Raw genomic sequence first — 25646 nt, 5'->3', positions numbered from 1 at the left:
AAAGAAAAAGATGCTAATCAGAAGGTGGCTGGAGACTGCATTGTCACCGAGGTGTTCTTGAATGTGTTAGGCGGAGGATTTGTAATAGTGTGGTATCATAGTGAACTTTTTTACATGCAGAGACTAGAACATTTTGTTTTGTTCAGCTGTGAAGTAGAAGAAAGTGGCTATCAATAGAATGTGACTGTTGTCTCATGAGGAGAATTGATTGGATTAAGGGTACTGTGAATATTTATTGTTGTGGAATGTAAGGGATATAAATTCACTAATAACAAACTTTGTTTAGTGATCTGGAGCTAGATGGCTGCTAGAGATGTGTGGAGTAAATCCTGTGCTTTATTTGGAACAAGCCATACTGATTTTAAATAAAGTTCAGTTGAATGTTATTATATTTTTATTCTGTTGTTGGAGCCCATTGGCTTCAGTAATAATAATAATAATAATAATAATAATAATAATTTTATTTTCATTTTCTTTATTTTATTACTGAAAATTTTCAGTAATTTCCCCCCTCTTAGTTAATACTGCATAATACTGGAAAAATTATTTAGATGGATAAAATTACGGGCTGTTGCATACAATTAATTCTGAATACCTCCACAGCACTGCCTGAGATCAGAATCAAAATACAATTAATTAATTAATTCTTCCATAAAAGTAATTTTGGTCCCATATATATATATAGGTTTATGTAATGCAAGTTTTAAAAATGTTTGCACACGGTAGTTTTAACAATTTAGACTTTCTTCTGGCCAGATACACATATGATATCTGTGCAAAGCGAGGCCATATAATTGGATCTGTCTAGAGTTTTTGTAATGAGGCATTCTCCCTCCTCCTCTCCTTAGTTAATCTTTTTAGTTGTATTCATGTTACTCTTGAGATTAGTATGTGGGATACTTCCTATTCTGCTTTGGTCAGGTCTCACTTAGAATACTGTGTCCAGTTCTGGGCACCACAATTCAGAAAGGATGTTGACAAGCTGAAGCATGTCCAGAGGAGGGCAACCAAAATGAAGAGTCTAGAAATCATGCCCTATGAGGAGAGACTTAGAGAGCTAGGTATGTTTAGCCTGGAGAAGAGAAGATTAAGGAGTGACATGATAGCCATGTTTAAATATTTGAAAGGATGTCATATTGAGGAAGGAGCAAGCTTGCTTTCTGCTAATTGAGAAAATAATACATGGAACAGTGGATTTAAACTACAGGAAAAGAGATTCCATCTCAACATTAGGAAGCACTTCCTGACAGAAAGAGCTGTTCGAAAGTGGAATACACTCTGAGCGTGGTGGAGTCTACTTTGGGGTTTTTAAAACAGAGGCTGGATGGCCATCTGTTGGGGATACTTCAATTTTGTATTCCTGCATGGCATGGGGTTGGATTGGATGGCCCTTGTGGTCTCTTCCATCTCTATGATTCTATGATTATTATTGGTGGGGAGTACTTACACTAGGGAAGAACTGGAATGGAGAGTCTGATGTCTGACATTTAAATGTCATACCTGTTCTGTGGAGAGGCCTGATCCTCATATCACGGCAGATATAATGACCAGTATGCAGTAGTGGCAAGAATATGGTGGAAGGAACCCCATTTTCCTTTTCCTAATTGTGGCATAGGTTTCTGTTACAAAATGTACCATCTATGTTGGAATCTGCTTTTCAGCCATAAGGATTCTGTCTGCTCCTGGGAGCATAGGAACCTGCTTAGCAGCAGTTGAGCCTGCCTTGGAAACATTACACTACAGGAAATCTGCTTCCTTGTTTTTCTTCTTTGTGTGCCTGAAAATCTGATCTTGGGTTCTTAAGCCTGCAGATCCAGTTTTGAGGATGCTAGGGTGGGGGCATGAGGATTATACCTTTCCTGTTTTGCTGGAAGAAGCACTTCTATCAACAGAATGACCATTGGATCTGTGTGATGTATTTGACTATACTCTTCTTCCTTGTGTCTGAATCTTTGAAAAAGCCCCATATATCTTCAGATATATTAAAAACAGAAAACATTTTAAAATTATGTTTTAGAAGAAAGCTTTATGGATGCAAATGTTTTGCATTACATCTGTTTGACAGTATGAATACTGCAATTATTATACTGTGTATATATATTAAAAGTTAGCATATATAACAGTATCATTTTACTGTGGTATTTGATTATAGGTTTCAGATTATCTTGAAGTTATTAAAGAACCAATGGACCTATCTACAGTAATAACTAAAATTGATAAACACAACTATTTAACGACAAAGGATTTTCTAATAGACATAGATCTCATCTGTAGCAACGCATTGGAATATAATCCTGACAAAGATCCGGGTGGTAAGAAAATATTTCATCTTCTTTTGCTTGAACATGAAAGGACATGACTCTTTAGCCTGTTGCAGCTCAAGTATCTGTGTAAGCTACATCTCATAAATGTATTTTAGTTAAAACCTTGCCCAACATCTCTGCAGATATATAAGGGCCTGGCCCAAACTAGCTAGTATTGAAAAAGTTAAATAATTTAGTTGGGTTTGCTTCTTCTAGTTATTCTCCAGATGCCACAAGGAAACCTTTAAAATAACAACAAGAACTCATACATCTTTCAAAATAAGTTGTGATACAGTACAGAAGCCTGCTGTTCAGAAAACACATTACAATTCAGTTGTGTGTACCAGAATCCTTCAACATGCTTGAAAAGGAGCTCTTTGGATCTCAAAGTATTTTTACTTCATAGTAGTGTGGTTTCATTGGGACCTGCTTCAGCATAAATATATGCAAGGTTTCTCTTTTAAAAAGACTTAATGAAAAAGATTGAGTTGCTGTGCACACTGGCCATAAAGGACGGCCTGGGGGTGTCCACACTATGCACGCCCTGACTCTACCCACAGGGCAGTGTGATGCTGCATGCTGCTCCATACGGTGTGGGGCATCATGGCACTCCTCTGATGTGTTCACATGATGCCGTGCCAAAGGAACGCCTTAAAGCCGCAGCGTCGCAGCTATTGTGCTCTTTCCAGGGTGCAAAAAGGAGCCACTTTTTGCGACTCTATTTGCGTTCTGGAAAGGTCAGATCAGGGCGTGGCGTGCGGTTGCTGTGGCTCCGATCCGGTGCAGTTGGAGGCGGCTACAGGCCGCCCTTTAGGAGCGGTCTGCATAGCCTCTGAATCTCTTTCAGTTCCATTACTAATGTAACAATGTCCTAAATAGGTCTTGAGTATAATGACAGGGTAGTAAGCTATTGACAAATTAATAATGGACAGCATTAATAGAGTAGGAATAGAGTAGAATCTGCTATTTCTTTATTAATGAAGTATCTTGTATTAAATCGTTATTTCTTCACATTATTGCATGTTAAGAACTGCAAAACATAGGTTTTCATATAGCTTCTTACTGAAAGTGTTCTCAAAATGCTTAATTCCATCTTACAATAGAGATCTAACAGAGATCGTCTTTCCCATTTGCACCCAAATAGCTAGACTTCCCCTATAGCTTACTTATGTTCTTTCAGCAAAACCTCCACTACCACGGAGTGTATACTTGTTGATTTAATTATACTTGAGGATGTGCACTGGTTATTGTTTGAACAGTCCTAGCATCAGATGTCTTGTGATAAATGTCCCTCCTCTGACTTTTTTGTTTTTGAAACAGGACTAGAAAGTATTTTGGATATTTATTTATTACACACATTTAGCTTCATGGCCATTTAATAGAAAGAATAGGTATTTGAAGAAAATAATATCTAAAGTTTTTTCTTTATTAGATTTATTGAATTGCTATCAAAAGCAACTAAAATTAAACCAACATAAATGTCGTTCAATGTAGAATTTTATCATGTAATATTAAAACACCGCTATGATCTTTGGAATAGCGGTATATAAATAAAACAAATTATTATTATTATTATTATTATTATTATTATTATTATTATTATTATTAAAACCTTACTATTTGTGAATATTGCATGTTTGCATGAAATGCAGGTGCCTCAAGTATGACTTCTCATTAATAGGTTTGATAAAATTCTCTTTCTCTCTTCCCCCCGGGGGGAAAGGCTTTTGCACACACCTGAACACCTTGATCACCCCAAAATTAAGATGGGCTGAAGGCATGCTTCCCATGATTATACATAGTAGCTTGATGGCCTTTGGCTTAAAGTGCCACTTGTAAAAGCTTCATGTTGATCAATGTGTCTGCCAAGTAATGTTAGTATTAAGGCTTAGAAGATAAGAATGCATTTATTCCATCAGGCACTAGCATGGTTATTTTTATTGTTTGATTTCATCTGTGGATATTAACTTATTTAATTTCCAAATATTAATTGTTTACGTAGTTTTAATTATGTGTTGATTTATGTATTTTTTTTAAACATGTATTTGTGTCATTGCCTTGGGCACTCCAGTGATTAAGATGATTTGTAGATTTAAAAATAAATGAAATATCTTGGTTAAAGTGAGTTATGCTAATTTTGTAGATAAAATAATTAGACACAGAGCCTGTACTTTGAAGGACACTGCACATGCTATCATTGCTGCTGAGCTGGATCCAGAGTTCAATAAAATGTGTGAAGAAATCAAGGAAGCAAGAAAAAAGAGAGGTATTATCATTTCTTTTTAAAGATATATCTCTTAGATCTACTGTGACAGTAAAAATATATAAATGTAGTTGAATCCTTGATCATTAGATGGATTGTCTGTAATCAGCAGTTGTTACAAACAAAAGTAATGCTGTTCTAATTGAAATATTTCTAGATTTGCACTGCTGCGATATAGAGAATGGAACCTTTAAGTTTAATATGTTGATTTGTTCGAGAAGGCATATGTTTTTGAAAACATTTACTGTTTTCATAACGAAATCTTCTGAGTGGTTGGGTGTTACATTGATCATAGCTCTTGTAGAAAAAGAGAGACAGCAGCCTAGGATACTCAGCCCTCCTGGTTAGATGTAGACTTCGTCCCACATTGAAAGGTTGGAGTACACAAGTACACAGAAGCTTTTAAGTATGTTAGCTAAAGTTTGATAAGCTTTGTTGAAAGGAATTCATTGCTGGAAGAATAAGCCAAGAAACAATTATCGTGTATTTTAGGCATCATCTTATATACAGGTTTTCGAATACATTAATCTTATTTGAAGTTGCATATTAAAATTACATGAACTTTCAGAAAATAAGCATCCTTCCTAGAAAATGCTTAACAAATACAAGTAAAAAGCATCACCTTTGAGCCTAAACAGTGTTATGTATCCTGTGCTGATCAAATAGTCTTTATTTACATTTCAGCTTAAGTATTCATCCACTTTAATTTACTAGAAAAAGTACCTTTATATTACACATTGGTCCCAAACATACTGCAGAAATAATCCAGTTCAAGAACGCTTTAACCGCCCTAGCTCAATGCTACCGATTTCTGGGAACTGTAGTTTGGTGAAATATTTAGCCGCCTCTGTCAGAGAGCTCCGGTGCCACAATAAAATATAATTCCCAGGATTTCTTAGCTCTGAGCCAGGGCAGTTAAAGCAGTCTTAAGATGAATTATTTCTGCAGTGTGTTTTGGACCATAGTTGTTCTATGAAGATACCTTTGATCTGTTTTACAACTTAAGAAAAGCTTTTTTCAGTTTCTTTTTGAGCTGTTTTGCAAGAATATCCAATTCTTCTACAGCGGCAGTATTTTTGGCTAACGTGATTTGAGTTGTAGACACTGAAAATACTATGGGTTAGATCAGAAATCCTCTAGTGATATGAGTAAGTGGATGATGACCTTACTCTGCATTCTTTTCTTCGCTGTCCCAAAACCTAGCCTCAGAGACTTGAGATATCCTGCAGAAGGTTTCTGAGAAAGATAATACAGTTGGTTGAAGGAAATTAGACAAACACCTTATGTAAGCAAGAGCTCACCTCAGAGAAGGCCTTATGTCATCTCTCCTTATCCCCACAGGCCATTGTACCATATTGCTACATTAGGCACGGTTCCTCAAACATCTTGAGAGCAGTTTTAGGGGGCTGCAAGGGACAGGAAGGGTAGGAAATGTCGGAAGGTAATCCTATGACTGCCTACTTCTACTAGTTGGATCTCTGAATCTGAGTCCACTGTGAAAATACATCTTAAGCTTCTATGGTTGTTTGTTCTTGAAATGATGACTTTGAAGGAAATAGTTTAACGTGGTACAAAAGAGAAACAGGGAAATGCTCTGTAATGTAGGTATTTTAAAATCACTTACTTCTGTTCAGAGGGAGGAGCAACAGTTCAATAAGCCAAATTATACGTTAAACAGATCACTAGCTTATGAATGCCTGGATACAAATGCAAGAATTGTAAATTAGGGAGAACATCAAGTGACAATAGTTATACAGATTTTAAAATATCTTAAAATTTGGTTGATTGATGAAAGCTTGTATTCTGCAAAGCCTGAAAATTAATTAAATCTTTTAATAAATTAATTTTATTAATTAAATAATGGCAAGAGGAAATATAAAGGGAAGGAAGAAGTGGGGAAGACCTTTGCAAGCTAGAAATCAAACTTGAGCTTGCTGACTAACACCTTACATTGTAATTAAAAGACTGGTTTTGAGCCATTGTAAAAATAATAATAATTAAATCTCACTTATAAAGCATGTGCTAATACGACTTCTTTTTAAAGAAATCAAGATTAACTCTGACCTTTTCTGGCTGCTGTTATACACTTGCTGGTTTGGTTTGGCATAATCGCTTTCCTTAATAATGTGACCTGGTGGCAGGCCATATCATTAAGCTCATAGCCTTAAACCTTGTGCACAAGCAGCAACTACTCCCACTCACCTGAATCTTTCTGGTGACTAAAAAGTCTGCGCTCATCTCATACAATTCTGTTTTCTGTATGGCAGAAAACAGCAGATGCTTGGTTTTATTCATGTGGTTGTTTTCCTCAGTTTCCATTCTCACAAAAAATGGAGTTAGTTGGATTTAGAGTTACAAACAAAGTGCAACCCAGCCAAGGGATTGAAAATAACTGAATTTATTCTTAGTGGTGATTCTCCCAGCTGTGTGAGAGTGTTATTGATGGTTTAATTGCACACATGCATGTTTGATACAGTCTCAAAGCCACCACCCTACACTTTAGGAGGAGAAATGTAGATTGAGAAAGTGGCCTGGGATGAGTGGTATTAGATTCTTAACCTTGCTTCATCTTCCTGCCCTAAATTGCCATCCCAAAGCAGCTTTTTCCTGGAAAGTCAAAAGCTGATTGGATTACATGATTTGCAGACAGGCATTGCAAGTTTATCCTGTTGGTACTTACATACCTGCCTGAAACTGTTCCTTGAGTTCTGGTACTTGTTCAGATTTGGTTTGTGTTCAGTTATGCAAGATGAAAATAGTACTAAGGTATTCTACAGAGTTGTTGTAAAGATTACAATGTAAAGTGTGTGAATCTTTTTAAATACAGCAGACAGACCTATATAAATTCTAAATAGTATTATCTTCAAAACAGTGACGTTTTAAAAACTATTACCAGTTTTTCATATTCCATTGCTGTATATTTGATACATTCATTTGTAAGAAAAACCAATATATTCTTGATACAGTATAAACCATTGTTCTGTAATATCCCTCTAAATACATTTAAATGCTGTGAGGTTTTAATGCTACGTTTCAGCATGCTTTTTTTAGAATAGCTGTTTAATACTGTCAGGATTATTTAAATAAATATGCTTATCTTCTATGCACAGGCTTATCAGTAACAGCAGAACAAATAACTCCTCATGGTTCCAGTGTACAGAAAACAGAAACTAGAGTTGAAGAAGCATTCCAGAGCAAGCAAAAAAATGCAATGGCACTTTGGCACAGTTCTGCAAATAAATGTGCATGTAAGTGTTTGAAATTATTTATCCAGACAGCATCAGTCTTATGCACATTTGTCATCACGGCCACCACCCCTCCTCAGGCTGACAAGTTTTATTTCCAACTTTAGTTTGGAGTAAGGAAGGCATAACCTGCACCTTTTTCTTCCTTATCTTCTCTTCCCTAAACAATTGATTTAGAAATGATAGAGTCTCTGGTGGTTGAACTCTGGTTCAGCTGTCTTTCTTGGTTATTTCACTAGTTTGCTTATCTTTCTGAAATGAACCAAACACAAAGTTATATTTCTGACCTCACTTTTTTGAAATCTATGACTTTTGGAAAACTACTGACTATGGTGGGTAATGCAAAGTATAAACTCCTTCCCAGGTTCATCCTTGCAAGCAATGGGTATTGTATGGTTTCCACTTTGCTCTCATTTGGTTCGCAAATGGGTAAATGCTGCTACTTTAGATCTTGGAAATCCATAAGCTTCTTAGTTTGTAGTGGTCTTACTCACTGCTTTCTGTGATGCTGGAGACATGAATTACTCTTGGATGTGGAATTTTATTGCTGGTGGCATATAGATGACATAAGGGTGTCATAGGGATAATTGGTAACAAAATCATGAAAAGTGGCAGAGAGGGAGAATCCTGGTAGAACATATACATGAATCATTCTGCCTTCTGTCACACTGAACGTGAACTAAAAGCATGTAGACATAAATGTTAACCACTTCAGTTCTCTTGTGTGTCTTTGGAAGTTAGACTTACCATATAGCTTAAATAGCCTTGATACCATGGGTTTGTTCTTTCCTTGTAAGTACACAGCCAACATTTATGTCTATATTGAGAGATAACAGAATAAAATGTAGGGCAGTTTCTACAGAACCTAAGTTGATTCAGAGCATCAATATGTTTAGTGGATTACAGTTTTTAAATGGCTTCTAAAGACAATTTGCATAACCTTATGCTAGAAGGAAGAAGATAATGTGAAAATCTCACTATGTTCCTGAGAGCATGATGGGAGTGGAGAGAAGGCTAGGAAGTGTGCTTTGCTAATTTGCCTTTAAAACTTTGTGTGCATAAAATGAGTTAAGATCAGTGATGATCAGGCTGGCATTACTGTCATTTCTGCTTGGTTGCACGTGATGGAGATGCAGCATTGTCTGCATGTCTCAACGAGGCTAAAACTTCTAAAAAATGTACTGCATGGATGAGTTAAAGGAACATAGATGATGCCTTGTTATTGCCAGTAGATGGTGTTAAAAGCACACATTGTTTTGCATCTTTGTAAGTCTTTGATGGTTCTGTTGAAGTGCTTTTGAACATGTAGCACTGTACTAAATTGGTGGGCCATGTATTTTTGATACAGAGCACTGTATAGTATATTCATAAATCAGTACAAATATATACTTGAAATATTTTAAAGCATGATCTTCTATGAAGTGCTTTAAAATATTTTTTCCTTTTAATCTTGTAAAGGTTGTATTTCTTTGGGACATTCTATCACAAGATAAAATTGAGGATACTGTGCTAGACAGTTTTTGACAGTAATTAATTATATTTTTAAAATTAAGTAAATGCTTAGTTAGTTATTAATTATGGATGTTTTGTTATTGTCAGATTATATTTATGATTTTTTTTTTAAAAAAATAATAAGTTGGACTCTAGTTTTCACTTCTTATAAATTCAGTGGAAGTACTCAAGGGTAATAAGCAACAATCTGAATAAATCTGACTATTTGATAAACGTAACACTACATACCTTTCCTAGAAAGGACCCTTTTGTTCCATCACTACTTCCCTTGTATTGAGCAGTAACTCTTTTTCACGGGGCATTTGGGAACGGCCAAATTAATTGTTTCTTTCAAACTGTTGCTGCTGATATTTATCATATCTGTGTTTTGGACTATGTTTTATAGTTTTGAAATATTTTTTATGAGCATATTAAGCTCCTTAGGTGACCTTTGTGTCAGAAAAGCCAGATACAGTATTTGAATATGTTCCAAATAAATATGTTCCATTGCTTATTAATCACTTGTGCACATTTGTCTGTATCTGTAAGGAATATTTTGTCTCTTTATGACTTAGTTCGTTTAAGGAGGAAATCAAGACGACGTTCACAGTGGGGCAAAGGCATTATTAAAAAGAGAAAAGTGAATAATTTAAAAAAAGATGATGATGATGCCAAGTTTGCAGATGATGAAAATCAAGGAGAGGACAACAAACTGATGGAGAATGGGGAACTTGAGGGAAGTACAGACTGCATTGAGGAGAATGGGGAGGAAGCAGGAGACCTCTTTCTGACAAATGATGAATCATCTTGTGATATCATGGATATACATGGAGAACAAAGACTTAACAATGGGACAGTGGGGAAAGAAAATAGTATCCCATCCACAGAAGAAAGTTCAAATGAGTCTCTACTGGTAAATACTAAGATAGATATGAATGTAGGAAAGGAATCTAAGGAGGAATCACTATTCAAGAGAGACTGTTTAAATGGTGAGGCCTCTGGTACGATGCCTATTCCTACATGTCAGTATGGCAAATGTGAATCGTTGAATGCTGTATCACCTTCTGGCATTACTGATACATCTACTCTGAGACAAACTGCAACCACAGATGATTACCAAAAAGAAAACCCAGAAGCTTCAAGTGATAGTCAAGAAGTAGAACAGATAAAATATCCTGGCAGTGAAGCACCACATTGCAGCAATAATGAGAAAAAAACACAAGGCACAGATGTTGAGACTAAAGAAACTGAATCAGATAAAGAAGGTATGGAAAATAAATATCCCATGCACCCTATCTTCAGGCCTGATAACATAGTAAAAAGTCCATTCTCAAAAGTAGTTGATTCCCATTTTGCCAGGTAAGTACAGCTGTCCCTCTGTAAGCATGGATTCTGCACCCACAGATCCAACCATCCACAGCTTGAAAATATTTTCCCACCCTGAAAAACCAGTCCCAAAAGCAAGCCTTAATTTTTCCGTTTTATATAAGGGACACCATTTTACTACCCCATTGTATATAGTGGTACTTGAACTTCCATGGATTTTGGTACCTGCATGGGGTCTTGGAACCAAACCCCAGTGTGGATACCAAGAGCTCACTATAAATCTATGGAGAAAAAGTGATCTGAACTAAGTTCAGGTAATTATGTGATACGAAGAAGTGAGATCCAGCGTATTACAATAGAAGCCAGGGGTTGGGGTGTGAGTGTGAGTGTGTGGACAGTGAGTATGATCCTGAATAACCAAATTGTGTAATAAAACCTCAAGAGAGTCCAATCAGATAGTAAATTATGGCCAAAAATGTGAATGTCTGGAGAGAATATTTTACTAGTTTTATTTGGAAATTTGATTATGTCTCATGGATGGGAGTGGAAAGGGGAGTTGGGGGAAAACAAAACAGCCCACAGAGTCACCAGTTGCTCAGCCTTCTTCTAGATTGTCTTAGTTCTCTGACAGAGGTGATGGCAAGACAGGAAGGGTGATGAAAGTTAGGATGAATAATATGGGAGCTCAAAGAGTTTGCCAAAATATCCTGCTAAATAGATTAAAAACAGCTGTTTAAATGTATTAGGTTGGATTTGAAGTCTGCCTTCCATTGATGGAAGTGATCTGCTGACAGGTGTAGCCAGCTTGGTTTGGGAAGGGGATTCACTTTCTCTTTGTATTATAGCCCACTGTATTTAGTGGGTTCACTCAATCCTCTTTATGGAACATGGGGCGGTGGAGACGGCAAGGAAACTCCCATTGCTATACCCCAAATACTTGCCCCTAAATCTAGATTAAACCTTGCATATTTCTATTACTTTTTAAAAAGAGGGCATTTCTTTTAGAAGTTTTGAATTTGAATTTGCTTTTGCTTTTTATTTGAGATATGTTTAGCTCTGTTCTCCTGAAAGAAGGTATTTGTGATTTTAAAAATCATTTTAGACAACTAAGAAGTTAACACTGTTTAACACCAGCTCCTGATTTTTACCTTTGCTTCCTGACTTGCAGGTACATTTAAAAATAAGAAACTTCGTAAGGTTGCTTTGGCCCAGGTTCCAGAGGAACAAGATCCTGTACCCCCTGTTGTTGTTGACCACGACAGATTAATGGTAGGGATGGTGGGAAATAATGTATTAAACCAGAAAAATAATATTTTGTTTCTTTTTATTTGTCCCCCTCAAATTATTTTGAATTGTTTAAAATTAAAATGTTCATAATTTATATTTGCAGTCTGTCATATTGACTTCACTTACTAAAATCTGGGCCAAATTATGAGTATTTTAGTGCTGTTGTTCTCTAAAAGCAGTGGAACTCAAACTTCTTACCCTTGGGATTCCCCTTTGCATCTACATGCAAATGTTATGGGGAACCCCCCCCCCCCCCCATTTCATTTATTTAGTGTGCATATTTTCATTCACTCATGGATATTCATATTTTAGCATTTTATTAGGAAATATCATTCACATTAGAATAGTTTTATGTACATAAATGCACGATTTAACTGAACATGTGTAAATTTTACACATAAAAAATTTGGGAAGAGGAGGGATAAGGCCCTCCAAGTCTTGCACCTTCCTTGAACAACTCTTGTGCCTCCCCTGGCGGTCCTGCCCCACAGGTTGAAAACCACTGAGTAAAAGAGTTTAAAGATAAATTTATTACGTAGGTATTCACTCCTGCCCTTCCCTCCCACACTTCACATAGTGAAATACAGCTCAGCCCTAGTTTGGAATCTAAAGGACATTTACTCCCCCTGTTAGACATCTGATATTCAGGTGGTACTCTTGTAGGGTGTGTTCTACACAGCTTCATTTGCAGTTCTAAAAAAGCAGATTTCCTGATGCCAGTGATGTTATCACATGGCCATGTGGTTGTGTGTCAATATAACTGGGGCAAATATGCTTAAGTGTGACAGTGTTGACCTCGTTTTAAAATAGTTTCATTTACTCTATGATGTGATGCATACTTAGTCTGCCAAAAAGTTGTCATTGGCGTGGGATAGACCACCAAAAACGGCTGCCTGCTGGCGCCTGTTTTTCCACCGGAGGGAAGCCACAGCCGCCAAACAGCACAGCTTTCCGCTGGTGGAAAAACAACCCGCAAAAAGTTTCTTTTTGCGCAGCCATTGTGACACCCAAGTGGCACACTCGTGATGTCACAAGTGCGGTGCGACATGCAGATGCTATGTGTCTGTCACGTAACATTGGCGGCTCCTATGTACACAGGGCACAGCCATTGTTAGGGTGCTATGCCATACTAGGGTTAGGGACCATGTGGTTGCTGCGTAGTCCCTTAACCGTAGTATGCCGCCAGCATGATGCATTTGGCATGTCTGTACTGTGCTATTATTACTGCAAAAGAGGACTATTTTAAAACAGAAAGCTGGTAGAAGAAATGCACTTAATTTGGGTTCCAAACAGCAGCAGGCTAGTGCAAAAAAAAGCTTTTGGGTCTCCAGAACTCTTTTTGTGCCTTGAAAACTACTCACCTCTGAATACGTGGCACAGCTCCATTCCAGATATGTTTCTCTTTGTCAGTGCACTGATATTTTCCATTGTTTGAATGCATTTGATTTCACAACAGTAGTGATTGTACCTGCTGAGTAAAAAAATGATCTTCCCCATCAATATGAAATTTACATAGCATTACTTATTAGATTAAACCATACATTTGTTGCAAGCTCTCAAGAAAAGCATGTCAATTCCATGTTCTCTCTAGTACTTAGCTGTGAAGAGGGTGTAAATAAAGGTTTAATAATAATTTGGCTTCTAATTATTGTAGCCCATTTACTGTTTGAAAGCAAAGTGTGAATTAGATTTCTTTCACACTTCATCCTGAATTTATGCCAACTTCTGCTTACAGCATTTACTAGATTTGTTGGTTAAGAAGAGTGATAACCTGACTGTAGATCAGCTTGAGAGGCTCTACTCACTCCTTAATCAGTGCATCTACCGGCATCGTAAAGATTACGACAAGACACAGCTTGTAGAGGTAACTTTACATAACATTTGTGATTTTTGTAATGCAGTTCTTCCTTTAGGCCCACCTCGGCGGCTACTCCCAGGTGATGGAGGCCTTTGCCAAGGCAAACCCAGTTGCTTCACTTTCTGGTGACTTTCTGCCTTTGACTTAGAAACTGTTTTTATGGATAGTTCGTATTGGATTTTATTTTCACATTCATTTTTATTACGTTTCTTTGATTTTGATTGCTATTTTGTTGTATTTTATTGTGTTGTATTATATTACTGGTAGTAGCTGCCTGTTTGAATGCTTGGGATTGTGGAATACAAACTAATGAACAAATAGCTGCCAGAATCTTCTTTAAGTTTCTTCTAGTTGTCGATGATTAGCACTATTGTAGAGAAGTGATAAAATAAGCAACGTAAGTTGAGTTATATCCTACCTTTCTCTCAAAACCTGGATGGGAGGCGGTTCACAAGAAAGATAGAAATTTAAAAAACCTCACAATTCAATCTAAATCCAGTTATTATAGTCCTGATTATGTTTCAAATCCTTGAATCAATTTCTGAATGATAAATGAACACTTACACAAATCCCATTGATTCAGCGGATCTACTCTACATAGACTTACAGTTGGGTTTAGTCCTAAACCGATGTGATTCAGTCAGTGAAGCTCAATTTAAGGCAGGTCAAATTTATTTCTGTCAATGTGAGTGAGGGCTAGATTGGCTTTAATTAGAGTAAAGATTAATTGGTTTGTAACTGAAAGTGCCATAAACCCTTTTTGTAATGGTATCTTGCAAAGAGAATCTGTGTCTTATAAATAAATTTCTGATACTTCTGTACAGCAGCAGTGGTATTTTTATTTTTAACTGTTACAACTATTATTATAGTCATATTGCTTTATAGTTATAAAAATATCCTGTCTTCTTTTAGGAGATGGAAAGAACAGTTCATATGTTTGAAACATTCCTGTGAACTCTCCAAGACGTACGGGTTTATCTTTTCATAAGCTGCTCATGGAAGAGCAGTCTTCTGAGCCATTCGATTTCCAGTTGCACCAAGTATGTGCAGAGCCTTGGTCTTAACATGCTCGCTCTTTGTCTCATTTTCTGTTATGAATTTGGTGCTATTGTCTCAGGTACCTGAAACCAGCCAGCCTACAAGAACCAAACAGAACTTCATAATATTTGTATCTTGATAGAAATAAAGAATATAATGCCACAACTTGGAGATTTTGGTGCTACAGAAACTGCTCTCATTTCTGCTGTCTACATGCATTATCTTATGAGAAGCTTCAGGCAACATGGAGCAGGCTAACAAAACACCCACAAACTGGATAGAGCAGATGTAACTGTTTTGTAAGTGGGCAACTTCTAAAAAAATATTTTTCCCTTTTCCTTTATTCTCTGAGGTGATGGACAGAAGCCTGTTTTTAAAGCTGGCAGTGAAGAATTGTGGTAAAAATGAATTACTTTGGTATACAATAATGTGAAGTTGAGGCTCTCTGGAGCTGCCTTCAATGTGCCTTTATAGTCAGTGGAGGGAGAAGGAGTAAGAGGAGGAGAAGGCTATTAAAATGATTGGGATTGTAGCCAATGACAGAATTAGTTATTTTCAAAAGCCTGTGTTCCCAAAGAACAGTTTCAGGTTCTCATATTGTCAGATGGCAGCCAGTGCTATGTTTTAACATGTATATGTTGCTCTCCAGAAATCAAAATTATGGAAATAATGTCAAATGCATTTATTCCAAAAGTATATTAGTTTTTCAAACAAACTGTGCTGTGAAAGTTTCACAGTGGATATATAAGGTGGCTGTAGTTGTGTTTTTTGTTTTTATTTGAAATGTTCCATTGTAATCCTTCAGAGTTCTTAAAAACAGGTTTCTTTCTGAACTTCCGTTATTTTGGAAAGACTTGCTGGGTGGCCATATTCAGAAGAGACAGTTTTGTCCTCTAAATTTGTTTTAGTGACTGTAAGAATTAGACCAAGCTTATTCAGTACAATCCATATTGAACAGTGTTAATTAGAAGATCATTTAATGGCCTTTCATTTAGTTTATTTTGGGATGTCAGAATTGGCCTGTAAAGATTGCTGTTTTCTTGGGCTGAATGATGTGACCAAGCTCCCAAACTCCTTCTTTTAATAATTAAGAGAAGGTTGACGTTAAGGCAGCAGGCATTCTCTTCTAGTGTCAGTATTTGGCAGCCTCTGACAAGTCAGACTTGTTGTAGGTCAACATGTAGAAGGTCAGGTGGATGGTTGAGCTCTTGCTATAAGTGTCACATGAAATAGTGTCCACTTTATACCATGCTCTGAAGCTGCAGAAGTGTCTTTTCCAAAATGTGCAACTCAGTTTGTTTTGGTTTAATTGAGCAAAAACAGTTCTTGGAATACTGCAGAGATACTCCGCTACCTCAGCTTTTTGTATTTTAGTTACCACCAGTGTTTACAGAAAGCTGCAATCTGTTTTGCTACCGTTTACATGCTGAAGTTAAGGTACGTGTCACGAGACGTGTAGCTTGTACTAGTAGGCCATTGCTGAAAATCAGGCTGTGGCATTAGGCTACTGCAGTAATCCAATGTCCTTTTTACTCTCTCCCCTCCAACCTTAGAGATTTTTTCTTCTTCTGGCCAAGCCTCTCTAGGCCCACTCCCCTGATGCCACTTTGTTAAGTTGTAATATGCATTTAGTCACACTATTCTAAACACAACTCCTGTAGAAATGCTGTATTTTTAGGTGGGAAAGTGCGATTAAAATGAAAGCATATTTTAAAAACTTGTAGTTCATTCATTTTAGAAATTTGATTGTGGGGAACGTCTCACTTTTCTGTTAATATTTATTGCCATTTTTTTCCCCGTTGAGGATATTTTGCTGTCAAAACCCATTAGCATTTTGTATTTTGATGGAAAAAATTGTTACAAAACTTTGAGATTTGATGAAATGAAATGTAGCAGATTTTTTGTAGCAAGTTTCTGGTAAAACAGTTTTTTGCAAGTCTCAGGTTCTTGCAGCATTTTTTAAAAATATAGTATTCTAGTTCAGAGGTTCTTTTGTTCAAGTAGCAGCAGCGCTTGTGAAAGGAAAAAAAACTGCATACATTTTTAACAAGTTGCTAAATTTGTACAAATTTAAATCCTTTAAATATAGTTGTTAAATAATTTGAAGAGTATCTGAAATTCAAGTCCGGCATTAAAAATGCTTCCAAGTGGTCAGCTAAGGAGAGGGAAAAAAAAATCTCAGTAGTTTCTGAATGTTGAAAGAGAAAGTAAAGAACGGCCTCTAAATGTTATAGGATTTTCAAATAAATTAGCTTATATAAATGTGTTAGTGGGCAACATGAATAAAATGATATATTCACTCTTTTGGCTCCAGAACCATGTTAAAACATGTATTGCTTTACTTTACTAATAGCTTAGTGGTTGTAGAGTTAAACCTGTTAATCTCTTCCTGTTGTCAAGTTGTTTACTCTCTGTATTTTTGTTGTTATTATTTTTGCCACATAAAATTGGCAATAATCTGTACAAATCAATTCCTGTTTCTTGTTATGAATATTATTACCAATGAACTCCTGTGCAAGGCCTTATCCTAGGGCAAGATGGAGGTTAAATTTCTGTGGAGCTAATAATGAAACTGCTCTAAGACGACCACGGCTGTGGAGTTAATTGTGTTTGCAAGCTTGAATTTCACCTGTGATTAATTTATGTTTTGTGTCTTTGGTACTGTTACCTGAGTTTTCTCATATGCCAATTTATTTATTATAGGATTATGGGGGGTCTTTCTTTGCTAATACCTGTCTTCCCATGCTTTTTTTTTTCTTTTCTTTTTTTTAAGTTGGGGTCATTTCTGGCTTTGTTTGATACTTTGAATGGCAGGTCCTGTAGCTGCTCACCATATTCTCCCCCTTTTTCATGTAAATTCAACATAGGCTTGAATTTGAGCTCATACCTGCTTTTTTCTATATTGTATGTTGGTTTACTAGGCAATGGGGATGTCTTGTTGTTTGGTTTCTTTCATGTGTGTCTACTTTTTGATTAAGTAAGCTTACTTCCTCAGCTATGATAAATTTGGGATTCTATCAGTTGTATTCAGAATTGTGTTTCACTTGATTTTTTTTTTCATCTTGACTTCATCCTGTGTTAGCCAAGTAAATTATTTAATTTTTTTTTAAATTCTGGATATTTTGAACATTTTACTGTAATTTGTAATATAACTGCTGTGAAATACTTGAATAAAGATGACAAGTTAAAAAAAACTTGAGTTTCTAAATACTCTTTCCATTTTAATTAAATGCCAATGTTAGCACTTATTATTTTATGGCTAAACAATTGGGCAGTACCATTCATGTCAGAATTTTTCAGCAGGAGAAGATCCAGCCTTAGAGCATGTGGAAAGTATTTAGTGGATGAAGACTGGAACACTTTTGTAGATGTGCCGAAAGGCTTGGATGCACTTAATGGGATTTTGAATTGTCACCTCCTTTTCCTTCCCTCCCCCCAATAAACTAGTTTTGAAACCTCTTTCACTTTCAGGAGCTGGATATGTTGCTAGAGGTTACCATTTGAGATATACAGCTCCTAAACCCCCTCTGGCTTGCAAAATTAATCAAGCTGTTCTCATGGGTCCAGGTTGTTGTGTATTAGCGGCTGAAATATTTCATAGAGAAAATCCTCTGTTGGGTGGAAGTGCAGAAATTGGGAATGAAATGTTGCCCTGTGGTTCAGTTACAGCAAAGAAGCTGTGTGCCAGTTGTACAAAGTGCCTGTCTCTTCCACTTTCTGCTATGTGAATATGGCACACACTCTTGTAATAGCATCCTCAGCCATTTAGTTGTCATGAGGCTAAAATTGCAGACATGGGAAAGAAAAACTTGAGTGCCCTGAAGGTAAGACAGCATAGAAACATCCTGTCTTATGTGGTGTGTGTGTGTGTGTATATATGACATGTGTAATAATTGCAGCAATAGCCTGGATGAGGAGTCTTGTTACTTACATTGGCATATAGCCTCTTAAGATGGGATGCATAGATAATGATGATTTTCCTGCAATGTGGAGAGGTAATCCTTCATGCTAGAACCCTCACGCTTCACAGGCAGGATTTTTGATCTGTCAGTCATCCTTATCACTCTAAGAAGGAGAGCTAGTCCCACCTTCCCAGTTTCTTCCTGCCTCAGCTGAAACCGGGACAGGGCTTTTTGTGCTCTGGTGGCTTTGGCTTTGGGGATCAGTTTTCAAATAGAATTTCTCTGGTTTTGGGAGGGTCAGAAGATCTTTATTTGTATTGTGCCATCCCACTGACCATGGTGACGGTCAGTCTCAGCTTAATTTTTTGCCCATTACTGGGACCAAACATCTCCTGATGCTTGGCTAGGCAGGTCTGTGAAGGAGTGTTATACCATCCATTTAATTCAAACTTCTTTCTTTAGTCTCACTGTCCCAGATCAATATATAAGTCCTCTCAGATGCTTTGAAATATGCATCTGCTTCAGATAAGGACCATAGAGCCAGGATAAATTTTTGTCCTTTTACTTTCTATTCTTCTTGAGGATCAGTTTCTGAGAAGAATTTCTGCACTTTGTTGGTTAGGAGACTTATAGCTGTGCCCCCTAATGGGGATGGTCAGTCTCAGTTTCATAGAAATGGTTTGCAGTCCCACACTCTCCCTTGCTGAGGAGTTGATAGTTGATTGCATGATGTGGAAAGTGCTTTCGGGGCTTGGAAAGGAATGGATCATTCTACCCTTACTGGGAGACCATGATCTGGTTCACTCACTCACTCACTCACTCACTCACTCATTCTGTGGAGGCCCCTGGAGAATGTGCTGTTGGTTCACACTGCAGATCTGACTATGCTGGAGAGCTGTCAGGTGCTGTGGCAAAGGTGGCTCCAGCTTGTATTTGTTGCCTACTGAAGTGATGAAGAAATTGAAACTGCCTGTTATTGATGCTTAAGAGTATAGAAACTTGGACAACCATTTGCGCAGGTCTCATGAGGCTCCTGCTCTTGCCATTGGAGCTGCTTTGGTGACCTCCCTGTTTATGTGGGTTGCTTTAATTGGGCTAAGGACCTACAGTTCCAATAAGGGATAAATAAACTGGCTAAGGAAGAAGAGAAGCCCTTTGTGTTTTGAGCTCAGTCCTTATGAGGGTATAGACCTCAGATTTTGACAGAGGGAATATAGGTCTTTCAGATTACACTGGAGTTTTTTAAAACAAACCTGACAACAGCAGTCCTCTGGGTTCAGAGATCGTTCCACTTTTTTCAACAAACAGAGTGGAAAGTCCAATGAGTATACCAAAGTATACCAGTACTTTGATAAACTGTTGGTCTGTGCACCTTCTCTGGATAAAGACAGGCAAGTTGTGCAGGTCATTATTGATTGTCTGGAGTTTTACAGGTGAAAAACTCCAGTTTCTGGTCAGGAAAGCATTGGGGCACACATCATAGCAACTGATGGTGTTAACCCAGCTGTTGGGGTTGTTTAGACTTAGTTCTTTGGCCAGGTTCCATGTGAGGTAACTGCAATATTTCCTTCTGCCCCATGTGGAGGAGATTGCACAAAAGTGTCAGCTGGATCTGCGTCTCCCTGCCTACATGGTGAGGTTTTCCCTACTTTGGTGGCTTTCAGAGGTTTTGAGGAAGAATCCAAGAAGAATAGTTGTCACAACAGATTCTAGTTTGCGAGATGGGAGAAGTACACACTGCAGTGGCCAGATGGTGCAGGGCTTATGGTCCTCCCAGTAAGCTGCTGTTGGACGTTCAGGGCAATTATGTTTCTAGATAGGCAACATGACTACCAAAGCCACACAAGCAGGCAAAGGGGAACACAATCACGGACACTGGTGTGAAAGATGTCTCACTTGATGCAATGAGGGGAATTCACCTTCAGTCATTCAGAAGGGAGCGTCTGAAGGGCCAACTAAATGGTTATGCTCGTTGGTTAAGCAGAGAGAGCACTCCAGTGGTGGTTTCTCAGGAATTTGGGCAGAGGGAGCGTTGGCTTTTGATAATCTCATGATGACTTGGCCAAGGATATTGTGCTACTCCTTTTCTCCAGTGGTGATATTGTCCAAGTTGTTATGGAAAATAAAGATGGAGAGGGTGAAAGTAAATTTGATAGCACCCAGGTGGCCTCATCCTTAGTTTTCTCAGATATGCAGGTTTAGGACAGTTGGCCTCTACCATTTTGGCTGGGCCTGCTGCATCAAAGAGGTCTGTAACTGAGGCTGGTTACAATTACATGCTTGGAATTTGTGTAAGAAACATTTGTAGCTGAAAGGTATAATGATGATATGATTAAGACCACCCTTGTAGTTAGAAGACTTCCAATAAGATCTTGTATAAGTCTGCTTGGAGGGCTTTTTGTAGATGGTTTTGGTGTAAAGGGGCGCACCCTCAAACTGCTGCAGTGGGGCTGGTTTTGGTCTTTCTTCAAGCAGATTTGAATAAGGACCTCAATATAAATACTCTTAGGAAACATTTCTTGGCCATAGATTATATTTGAAGACTCAGGATGGCAAACCACTCATATCTCATCTGCATGTGTTTTTTGGAGGGCATGTCTGTGCTTCAGCCAGGAACAGTCCCATCACTTTATTTTCTGGAATCTGCATGTAGTTCTGTGGGCTTTGTTGAAGGCTCCTTTTGAACCCTTGAGATCAGTGGATTTGAAATTTCTCAAGTTGAAAATTTTGGTTTTGGCTATTACTTCGTCTCACAGAGTCTCTGAGTGCAGGGCTCTGTTAGTCCACAAAGCTGTCCTTTATATAGATTCCTTTTGTTTTTAAAATTCTACTTAGATAGAAGTAAGGATTTTTGTAAACCGGACAATGCGTTTGTCTACTAAGGGCCAACTGGTGCCTTTTCCAACTTGTCGCATTGGTTGCATTGAGCTGCCTTATGCACACAGTTCGAAGCTGGTTCCAGAAGGAATTCAGGCACATTTCATTTGCAGTACTACCACTGTTGCATGATGGAGCACAACAGAATCTTTGTTGGGGATTTGCAGAGCAGCCACTTGGGCTTCCGCATTGTCTTTTGTCAGATACTACAGGATTGACAAATTTGCTTCAGCAGGCGTTTCCTTTGGTAGGTGTGTTCTGCAACAGGTTGTGCCTATGCAGTAGGTTGTTAGCTATCCAGGTAGTGTGGTGACTGCTTGTGTAGGCCCCATCATGAAGGATTACCTCCCTACACTGCAGGAAAACAGAATATTAGTACATACCATAAAGCTTCAGTTTCTGCATACCATCCTAGTTGGTGGAGTTTGTCTGTTTTAAGCTGCTGGAGGTATATTTTTTATTTGTCTGGGGCTTTGTCATATCATTACTGGGAAAGTGGAATTGGCCCTCCCAGTAAGAGCGATAATGATGATGGACAGATCAGAAGCCTTACCTGTGAAACACAAGGGAAGAGCAAGACCCAGCATGAAGGATTTCCTCCCCAGAACAGCAGCAAAGAAAACTTCACAGTAAGTACCAATGTTCTGCATTAGGAGACTTGAAAGCTGCGCAAGGGAAACAAAATGGCGCATGTGCCCATGGCGCACCCATGGCACTACGCCACATGCAGGAGCCCGTTTATTGTCAACGGGGCTCAAGCATATGCGCTATTTACTTTACATGGGGGGGCAGATCGGGCACACTGGGCAAGGGCGCACCGTATAACTTGATGTACTTGACCTTACTATTTATAACCATTTATAACTGGATATTGATGCATTTAACAGAATTTCTAATAGTATATAGTAGTTCATCAGAGCAGCCTCTGTAGCATTACCTCTGTTCACAAGGGAAAAAATAGAAATGGAAATTTCTTTTTTAAGAAGTAATGAACTAAAATCTGAAATATAAGAGAACAGATGTTTTTTTTAAAAATGAAATGCTGAAGAGTGTTAAATATCAAATGCCTTTTGATATAAATTAACGTATTAGGTTGGAGCCAAAACAAGTTATTCACATTTAGATTACACTGAGATCAGCGTGCAAAGTTAATTATGACTAACTCAAATTTCCATTGGATGAGTGGAACCTAATTTTGATTAATTTACTTTAGATCCAACCCATTCATTTATACTAATCTCCATTAGAAATAAATAGCTCACATAGAGTGGGCCCAAGATCTTGATCATTCCTGGTGAAGCAGAAAGCACTGCTGGCGGTGGGGGATTTATGCAATTTTCTTGATGCCTGTTTAGCACAAACATTCTTCCTTGCCCCCCATCTTATACTTGGTCTCTGACCTTAGAATCAAGCATTAAAGGAATTACTGGTGCTACAGAGCTGGGCCTCAAGTGGGAGGCATACGTCAGGTGTCTGCCATAACCCCCAGCTTACTCAGAGCCATAGCTACTAATGCTGTTCATCACTGCTTCTGCTCTTCTGTTCCCATAAAAACATCCTGAATGCCTCCCGGTGCAATTTCTGAACCTGTCAAACCTCTTGTTCTATGCTCCATTAGTCAATTAGTTTGGCTGAGAAGGTCCTAGTGGTCACGTATGTTAATTGTAGTGAACAGTTTATTAGAACGTGACTTGCATGGCTGAAATCCAACTCAGTGCTCAACTGCTTACATCCAAAACACTACTGGCCATTGGTTTTGTGCTTATTGTTTCTCCTTGACCCAAAACAGATGGACAAAATGATGCTGCTTCAGGCCGTGCTGGGGTGTGGCCTGAAGCTGTGCTGAGGCCATGGCAATAAAAAGGAAACATGATGTCCAGAACTGGACACAATATTCTAGGTGAGGCATGACCAAAACAGAATAGAGTGGTACTATTACTTCCCTTGATCTAGACACTATACTTCTATTGATGCAACCTACAATGACGTTGGCTTTTTAGCTGCCACAACACACTGTCAACTCGTGGTCTACTAGGACTCCTAGATCTTTTTCACATATATTGTTGTCATGCCAGGTATTCCCTATCCTCTATCTGCATTTCATTTTTTTCTGTCTAAGTGTAGTATTGTACATTCTTCCTGTTTAAATTTATTTTGTTAGTTTTGGTCCATCTTTCTAACTAAGTCATTTTGAATTTTGTTCCTGTCTTCTGGGGTATTAGCCACCCTTCCTAATTTTGTGTCATCTGCATGCCCTATATTCCGTCATCCAAGCCATTGATAAAGATGTTGAGTAGCACTGGGCCCAGGACAAAACCCTGTGGCATCCTATTGGTCACTGCTTTCCAAGATGAAGAGGCGCCATTCCTGAACCCCGTTTGGTTTGGCTGGTTAACCAATTACAAATCCACTTAACAGTAGCATTACCTTGTCTGCCTTTTACTCGTTTGTTCGCAAGAATATTTTGGGGGACCTTGTCGAAGAGCTTACTGAAATCAAGATATGCTACATCCACAGCATTCTTTTCATCTACCAAGCTGGTAGTTTTATCAAAAAAGGGATAAGATTAATATGGCCTGACTTGTTTTTGAGAAACCTATGTTGACTTTTTGTGATTGTGGCATTCCTTTCTAAATGCTTACAGACTCTTGTTTAATCATCTACTCTAGAATCTTCCCTGATATTGATGCCAGACTAACTGGGTGGTAATTGTTTGGTTCTTTTTTTCCCTTTCTGAAGATGGGGACAACATTTGCCCTCCTCCATTCTGTTAACATAAATATTGGTGGTAGTTTTGTATCCAGTCCAGTATGTTCTTACAGTAACTTACAACTGGGACAGACAATCCATACAGACTATTCACACATTTGTGTTACCTTGGTATGGTAGAGCTGATGAAGATGTATTCGTGAAGCAGACCTGTAAAATGCACACAAGCAAAAATCACTGTATAACCTAATTTGTCCCATTCTGGAAAACCTCTTGGACCTTGTGCAAGAAGACTGTCAACCTATTATGGCAAATGTCATTTATCATTCAAGATTTTCTGTCAGATGATAAGCACCAACATTTATGCAAACTCTGAGGATATTACAAATAACCTTTTAAAGGGTAGCATGCAATTTCCCTAGTGAGAGGAAGGGTAGTGTCAACAAGAGGTGAAAGGATGAGCCAACCTATGTTTAGAATTTCTAAAAGCTTTTGGGAGACTGCTGCTGCATTTCTTAGCAGATATGTGCATATGATTCATTTATCACACGCTTCCCACCAATTTCCCAGAGGAAATCCAGAATAATTTGCACATACAAGCAAACCCAAAATATCCTCTGCCTTGCTCATCTTACCAAGTAGTATTGACTTATGCTGAATAAGACCTCTTCTCCAGTGTTAATAAGGTTGACAGCTCCTTCAACTCACCCTGGATTCTTTGAGGAATACAATTTGTAGAGAAATACTAAACATCCTGCAGTTTAGCCTGAGCTGCTACATGGAAACAAAAATTGAATGACTCCAGGTTGAGCTCTCAGAGACTGCAGTGTTAGTCTAGAGACGAATCTTTCATTTTCTTCAATGCACAAACTAGACATAATTATGCTGTGAATGTTCCACACTGAAAGCTGTCTGTCCACTTACTGCGGTGTGTGGGCCAAGTCTATTGTATTTGGCTGATCATTTGTTTCCCACTCAATAATTTATGGTTAGTGTATGCTGTCCAAACCACCTACTTTAATCTTTTCCAAGTCTGGGTGGGATTTCTCCTGAGATGATGGAAGTATTTTACCAAAGGTAGGCATGGCCTCAAATTCTCATGTATAATGCAAGCAATTTTGTGACTATAGAAACAAAACCTCTATGAGTAATTGATGTGAAAACAAAAGAGTGTTAAAAGTTGATAGAAAAGGTGACCAACTTGTTCAACAATGACAGAACAGAAGCTGTTCCTGCAGTGCAAGTACAGATTAATTTCCAATAACTGCAAAGATTTTAGCATCCATGGCCAAGGAGAACAGTGTAGCTTGGGTTTTTAAAAATAATAATAATCCAATTAATGCTGGA

General features: G+C 38.0%; 1 protein-coding gene across 2 annotated transcripts in view; it reads left to right on the top strand.

Moving 5' to 3' along the window:
* ATAD2B (ATPase family AAA domain containing 2B) overlaps positions 1-17996 on the top strand; it is a 93389-nt gene extending 75393 nt beyond the window's left edge. For both annotated transcript variants that reach the window (XM_042469199.1, XM_042469192.1), the window contains exons 22-28: positions 2153-2312; positions 4447-4569; positions 7677-7814; positions 9878-10567; positions 11797-11897; positions 13651-13779; positions 14686-17996. In XM_042469199.1, coding sequence (XP_042325133.1) covers positions 2153-2312; positions 4447-4569; positions 7677-7814; positions 9878-10567; positions 11797-11897; positions 13651-13779; positions 14686-14727 — 1383 coding nt within the window. In that variant the 3' untranslated portion in view covers positions 14728-17996. The remainder of the gene's footprint in view (positions 1-2152; positions 2313-4446; positions 4570-7676; positions 7815-9877; positions 10568-11796; positions 11898-13650; positions 13780-14685) is intronic.
* The last annotated feature ends 7650 nt before the right edge of the window (positions 17997-25646 follow it).

The sequence above is a fragment of the Sceloporus undulatus genome, chromosome 1 (genome assembly GCF_019175285.1).
Source record: "Sceloporus undulatus isolate JIND9_A2432 ecotype Alabama chromosome 1, SceUnd_v1.1, whole genome shotgun sequence".
NCBI classification, from domain to species: domain Eukaryota; kingdom Metazoa; phylum Chordata; class Lepidosauria; order Squamata; family Phrynosomatidae; genus Sceloporus; species Sceloporus undulatus.
The sequence above is the reverse complement of the archived record's forward strand: the minus strand, read 5'-3'. Positions and strand labels throughout refer to the sequence as shown.